Source organism: Scyliorhinus canicula, chromosome 18, assembly GCF_902713615.1.
Source record: "Scyliorhinus canicula chromosome 18, sScyCan1.1, whole genome shotgun sequence".
Taxonomy (NCBI): Eukaryota; Metazoa; Chordata; class Chondrichthyes; order Carcharhiniformes; family Scyliorhinidae; genus Scyliorhinus; species Scyliorhinus canicula.
In genome coordinates this window covers 58,110,043-58,117,059 of record NC_052163.1, presented here as the reverse complement: position 1 = coordinate 58,117,059, position 7,017 = coordinate 58,110,043, and the positions used below count along the sequence as shown (strand labels likewise).

The window sequence follows — 7,017 nt, the reverse complement described above, 5'->3', positions numbered from 1 at the left end:
GCCACAGTTGGGTGAGCTGTCTCACAGTCTAGGTAAACAGCAGCTTGACGCAGTCATACACACAGAATAATTTCTTACAATGTCCCAGACACTGCTATCTCCGTTCCTGGGTATGTCCTGTCTCACCGGCAGGACAGACCTAGCAGATGCGGCGGCACAATGGTATGCAGTCGAGAGGGAGTTGCCCTGGGACTCCTCAACATCGAATCTGGACCCCATGAAGTCTCATGGCTTCAGGTTAAACATGGGCAAGGAAACCTTCTGCTGATTACCATGTACCGGCCACCATCAGCTGATGAATCAGTACTCCTCCATGTTGAACACCACTTGGAGGAAGCACTGATGGTGGCAAGGGTGCAGAATATGCTCTGAGTGGGGGGATTTCAATATCTATCAAAGACCGAGCTATAGCTGCCAGACTGGGACTGCAGTGGGTGGTGAGGGAACCAACACGACGGAACAACATACTTGAACTCATCCTCACCAACCTGCCTGCTGCAGATTCATCTGTCCATGACAGTATTGGTAGAAGTGACCACCACACAGTCCTTGTGGAGACAAAGTCCCATCTTAATATTGAGGATAACTTCCACCGTGTTATGTGGCATTACCACCGTGCTAAATGGGATTGATTCAGTACAAATATAGCAACTCAAGACTGGGCATCCATCAGGCACTGTGGGCCATCAGCAGCAGCAGAATTGTATTCAACCACAATCTGCAACCTCATGGCCTGGCATTTCCCCCACTCTACCATTACCAGCAAGTGAGGGGATCAACCCTGTTCAATGAAGAGTGCAGAAAAACATGCCAGGAGCAACATCAGGTATATCGAGAAATGAGGTGTCAACCTGATGAAGCTACAACACAGGACTACTTGTGTGCCAAACAGCATAAGCAGCACATAATTGACAGAGCTAAGCGATTCCACAATGACCACATCAGATCTAAGCTCTGTAGTCCTACACATCCAGCCATGAATGGTGGTTGACTATTAAACAACTCACTGGAGGAGGAGGCTCCACAAATATCCCCATCCTCAATGATGGAGGAGCCCAGCACATCAGTGCAAAAGACAAGGCTGGGGCACTCGCAACAATCTTCAGCCAGACGTGCCGGGTGGATGATTCATCTCAATCTCCTTTGGAGTTCCCCAGCATCACAGATGTCAGTCTTCAGCTAATATGATTCACTCCAGGTGATATCAAGAAATGGCTGAAGGCACTGGATACTGCAAAGTCTATGGGCCCTGACAATATTCCAGCAATAGTACTGAAGACCTGTGCTCCAGAACTTGCTGCAACCCTAGCCACGCTGTTTCAGTACAGCTACAACACTGGCATCTACTTGGCGAAGTGGAAAATTGCCCAGGTGTGTCTTGTACACAAGAAACAGGACAAATCCCACCCAGCCAATTACCGCCCTATCAGTCTACTCCCCATCATCAGCAAAGTGATGGAAGGAGTCATCAACAGTGTTATCAAGCAGCATTTACTCAGCAATAATCTGCTCACGGACGCTCAGTTTGGGTTCTGCCAGGGGCACACAGCTCTTGACCTCCTTACAGCCTTGGTTCAAACATGGACAAAAGTGCTGAATGCCATAGGTGGAGTAAGAGTGGCTGCCTTTGACATCAAGGCAGCATTTGACCAAGTATGGCATCAAGAAGCCCTAACTAAACTGGAATCAATGTGAATCAAGGGGAAAACTCTCCGTTGGGTGGAGTCATACTTGGCACAATGGAAGATGGTTGTGGTGGTTGGATATCAATAATTTCAGCTCCAGGACTTCACTGCAATAATTCCTCAGGGCAGTGTCCTAGGTCCACCCATCTTCAGCTGCTTCATCAATTACCTCCCTTCCATCATAAGGTCAGAAGTGCGGATGTTTGTGGATGACTGCACAATGTTCAGCACCTGGTTTAGCTCACTGGGCTAAATCGCTGGCTTTGAAAGCAGATCAAGCAGGCCAGCAGCACGGTTCAATTCCCGTAACAGCCTCCCCGAACAGGCGCTGGCATGTGGCGACTAGGGGCTTTTCACAGTAACTTCATTGAAGCCTACTCGTGACAATAAGCGATTTTCATTTCATTTCATTTCATTCGCGATTCCTCAGATAATGAAGCAGGCTATGTCCAAATGCAGCAAGATCTGGACAATATCCAGGTTTGGACTGACAAATGCAGGTTGCTTCGTGCCACACAAGTGCCAGGCAATGACCATCTCCTACAAAAGCGGATCTAACCATCGCCCCTTGATATTCAATGGCATTACCATCACTGAAACCCCACAATCAACATCCTGGGGGTTACCATTGATCAGAAACTGAACTGGATTAGCCATATTAATACTGTGGCTACCAGGACAGGTCAAAGGTTAGGAATCCTACGTTGAATAACTCACCTCCTGACTCCCCCAAAGCCTGTCCACCATCTACAAGGCACAAGTCAGGAGTGTAGTGGAATACTCTGCACATCTGAGATAAGTGCAGCTCCAACAACATTCAAGAAGCTCAACAGCATCCAGGATAAAGCAGCCCGCTTGATTGCTCCCCCTTCCACAAACATTCCAGCCCTCCACCACTGACGAACAGTGGTAGCCATGTGTACCATCTACAAGGTGCACTTCGGTAACTCACAAAGGTTCCTGAGACAGCAGCTTGCAAACCCACTGCCCCTACCATCTAGAAGGACAAGAGCAGCAGATAGTTGGGAAACCCACCATCTGGAGGTTCCCCTCCAAGTCACTCACCACCGTCACTTGGAAATATATCACTATTCCTTCACTGTCGCTAGGGTAACGTCCTGAAACACCTATCCTGAATAGCACAGTGGGTCTACCTACACCTCAAGGACTGCAGCGTTTCAAGAAGGCAACTCACCACCACCTTCTGAAGGGCAATTAGGGATGGGCAATAAATGTTGGCCTAACCTGCGATGCCCACATCCCATAAATGAATTTTAAAACAGTGGTGTGCAGGAGAGTGCTCAGGTGGTGAGCTATCAATAGTTGCCAGCTGAGATACTCACCTTGCCATGATTATTGAGCTTCTTACAGCTCTATATCCAGGTCCATCTGGGCACCACTCCTAGGCAGCGAATATGGGCACTGCATCAATGCACCACAGATAAGCATTGCATCTGGGCCCCACAACTATGCACTGAATCTCGGCACCACACTTCGGCACTGCATCTGGGCACCACACTTTTGCACTGCACCTGGGCACCACAAATAGGCAGTCAACCTGGGCAACACACTTTGGCAATGCACCTGGGCACCACAAATATGCACTGAAACTGGGCACCACATTTCGGCACCGCACCTGGGCACCACAAATAAGCACTGCATCTGGGAACTGCACCTGGGCAACACACTTGGGCACTACACCTGGGCAGCACACCTGTACACCACAAATGAGAACCACACTTTGGGTTCTGCACTGGGCACCACAAATGGGCACTGAACCTGGACACCATCCCTGGGTAGATACCACAATCACGGTTGGCATCTTGAAACCAGGCCTGGTCTTCCCTCGCTGCTCAAACGATGACCTCCAGGGACGAGTCCCCTGGGTCAAGCCACTTATTTCATGGCCCATCCCCTCACTCACAAGTGGACCTTTCTCTCCAAACACTGCAGCCCTTGTGAGTCCCGCCGGCGCCCCCTTCAAACAGGCATTCCCCCCCCCCCCCGTGAAAGTTTCAGATCCAAGGGGTTCGAATGGAATGCAGCTCTTTACTCGGATGCCGCCGGAGCTGCGGCTGTGTTTCCAGCATCATTATCTTTAATTTCAGATTTCCAAGCAATATTCTGATTCTTGTGCCCCTCTGTTTTTTTTTTCTAACACCAACAAAACTTCCCTTGCACGTGAGCGAAAGTTATTGGATCAGAATCAGCGATTGATCACCCTTTTTTTTAAGAGGGAGAGAGGCAGAGGAGGATCACTGCCTCCGCTGCGGGGAACCGATTGCAATTCTCCAGCATCCACTCACTACAAAAAGGGTCCATGTGATCAGGAAGCAAAACATTGCTCCGCCCATCCCGACTCGCGTCCAATTAGAACCCGCCTGATTTGAATAGCCACGCCCAGGAGCCCCGCCTGGCCCAATGGGAATGCCCCCCACCCCCCCTGTTGCCAGTCGAGCTGGGTCCAGGCTTGTCTCGGGTTCTATGAATGAATGAATGAATGAAAAGTGCCTGGAGCAGGAGGGAGTGAGAGAGGGGAAGAATTAAATCCAGCAAGCTGCCTGTCACAGACACACACACACACTCAGAGTGCGGGAGAGAGAGTGAGAGCGACCCAGCCTCTGTCAGAGCTGCAAGAGAGGCAGCAAACCCAAACAGGAAAGCAAAAACATAGAAGGGGGCAAGAGGAAAAAGTTGAAGATCATTTGAAGAGTTCTTTTTTTGCAGGGCAGTCTAGGATGGAATGATGCTGTTCAGTGCTGGCAGCAGTGAGGATGAGAGGGCATTGATGCCAGTAGGATGGGCGAGAATGGGCATCGCTCTGAGGAATGGCATGTAGGAGCTTTCACCAAGTCAGCCTGTTCACCGGGAGCCTCCTGCACAAACTCCTGGCCATGTTCTCGCTCTTCACCCTCTCGCTCTTCTGTCTCTATATCCTGACCGGCTGCTGCGACTCAGTCCTGCCGGGGGCCAGGAGCCAGGAGCCGGACCTGAACCACCAGCTCCGGGCGGAGGTGCGGCCGCAGCCCAGCGACGAGGAGCCTTCGTCCGGATCTGACACCCCGGCGGCCGGGCCGGACGGCGCTGAGCCGCAGCAGGGCAGCGGAGCTCCGGAGGCGGCGGCCGGTCACTCGCCCCCGGCCCGGGAAGCGGCGAACGGCACGGCCAAAGCGGGCAGCCGCTGGTGGTGCGCCCTGCGCCGGCTGCCCGAGGCTCTCATCATCGGCGTGAAGAAAGGGGGCACCCGGGCGCTGCTGGAGTTCATGCGGCTGCACCCGGCAGTCAGGGCGCTGGGAGCCGAGCCGCATTTCTTCGACAGGCACTACGGCAAAGGGCTCCAGTGGTACAGGTAAGGGGCAGCCTGAATTCTCTTACCCATTTACTCTCCACAGCGGGGCTCTGGGAGAGGAGAGGGGAGGCGGCAAAGTGTCAGCAAAGACCCGACAGGGTCAGACACAGCGACCCAGATACCCCCCCAGAACAGGGACCCAGATACCCACAGGACAGGGACCCAGATACTCCGTCAGAGCAAGGACCCAAATACTGCTTACTGCTCTCCCCCCCAGAACATGGGCCCAGATACCCCTTCCCCAGAGCACGGCACAGATGCCCCTCCCCCCAAAACAGGGCTCCACATAACCTCCCCCCCAGAGCAGAGACCAAGATACCCCCCCCGCCCCCTCCCCCAGAGCTGGGACCCAGACATAATCGCTCCCCCAGAACAGGGACCCAGATACCCCAAGCACAGGCACCCAGATACCCCAAGCACAGGCACCCAGATACCCCAAGCACAGGCACCCAGATACCCCAAGAACAGGCACCCAGATACCCCAAGCACTGGCACCCAGATACCCCAAGCACAGGCACCCAGATACCCCAAGCGCAGGCACCCAGATACCCCAAGCACAGGCACCCAGATACCCCAAAAACAGGCACCCAGATACCCCAAGAACAGGCACCCAGATACTCCAAGCACAGGTACCCAGATACCCCAAGCACAGGCACCCAGATACCCCAAGAACAGGCACCCAGATACCCCAAGCTCAGGGACCCAGATACCCCAAGCACAGGCACCCAGATACCCCAAGAACAGGCACCCAGATACCCCAAGCACAAGGACCCAGATACACCAAGAACAGGTACCCAGATACCCCAAAAACAGGTACCCAGATACCCCAAGAACAGGCACCCAGATACCCCAAGAGCAGTTACCCAGAAACCCCAAGAACAGGTACCCAGATACCCCAAGAACAGGTACCCAGATACACCAAGCACAGGCACCCAGATACCCCAAGAACAGGTACCCAGATACCCCAAGAACAGGTACCCAGATATCCCAAGAACAGGTACCCAGATACCCCAAGAACAGGTACCCAGATACCCCAAGAACAGGTACCCAGATATCCCAAGAACAGGTACCCAGATACCCCAAGAACAGGTACCCAGATATCCCAAGAACAGGCACCCAGATACCCCAAGAACAGGTACCCAGATACCCCAAGAACAGGTACCCAGATACCCCAAGAACAGGTACCCAGATATCCCAAGAACAGGTACCCAGATACCCCAAGAACAGGTACCCAGATATCCCAAGAACAGGCACCCAGATACCCCAAGCGCAGGCACCCAGATATCCCAAGAACAGGTACCCAGATACCCCAAGCGCAGACACCCAGACACATCCTCCAACAACAGACACTTCTCCCACAATAGGGACACAGACAGATACACCCCCCCCCCCCACACACACCAGAGCAGGGTCTCAGATAGTCCCAGACCCTCAGAACGGGGCCCCAGAGTTGCCGCACTGAGCCACCACCCAGCAAACTGTCAGGACTGAGCGAGCAAAGTACCCACAACACAAGCACACACACTGCATATCCTTCACATGGACCAGTTCTCGGAAAGAGCCGGGTTAACTGTCAGCATCGGAGATGGGTCGCTATTTACGGCAAGAGTCTACACAGGCTATTAATCTGAGCCAGCCATGGCCCATATACAATATAGATGGATAATTTATTTATTTGCAGCTAACAACCCCATTTATAGTCATTATCTGTGGCCATTTGTTTCTGTTTATCTATTTATCATACCGCATTATTATCCAGTGCTGTAAATTGTCTATTAATCTGTAAGTATTGTACAATCGTTTACTCCGCCACTGATCTATCTGGATATTGATATCCTTATCATCTTTCTATATCTGTCTACCCATCTCGTAATCTCTCCACCTACCTACCCGACCCACTCATATCGTTTCCCTATTTATCTCGAAGCGTTGTGCCCCTCTCCCTGTCTAGTGGACTTGCTGCCCAAGTGTCTGAACTTACTC

At 52.3% G+C, this 7,017-nt stretch overlaps 1 protein-coding gene across 1 annotated transcript in view; it reads left to right on the top strand.

Moving 5' to 3' along the window:
- Positions 1–4,130: 4,130 nt before the first annotated feature.
- Positions 4,131–7,017, top strand: part of hs3st3l (heparan sulfate (glucosamine) 3-O-sulfotransferase 3-like) — a 210,056-nt gene continuing 207,169 nt past the window's right edge. Inside the window, exon 1 of the mRNA XM_038777478.1 lies at positions 4,131–5,034. Coding sequence (XP_038633406.1) covers positions 4,514–5,034 — 521 coding nt within the window. The 5' untranslated portion in view covers positions 4,131–4,513. The remainder of the gene's footprint in view (positions 5,035–7,017) is intronic.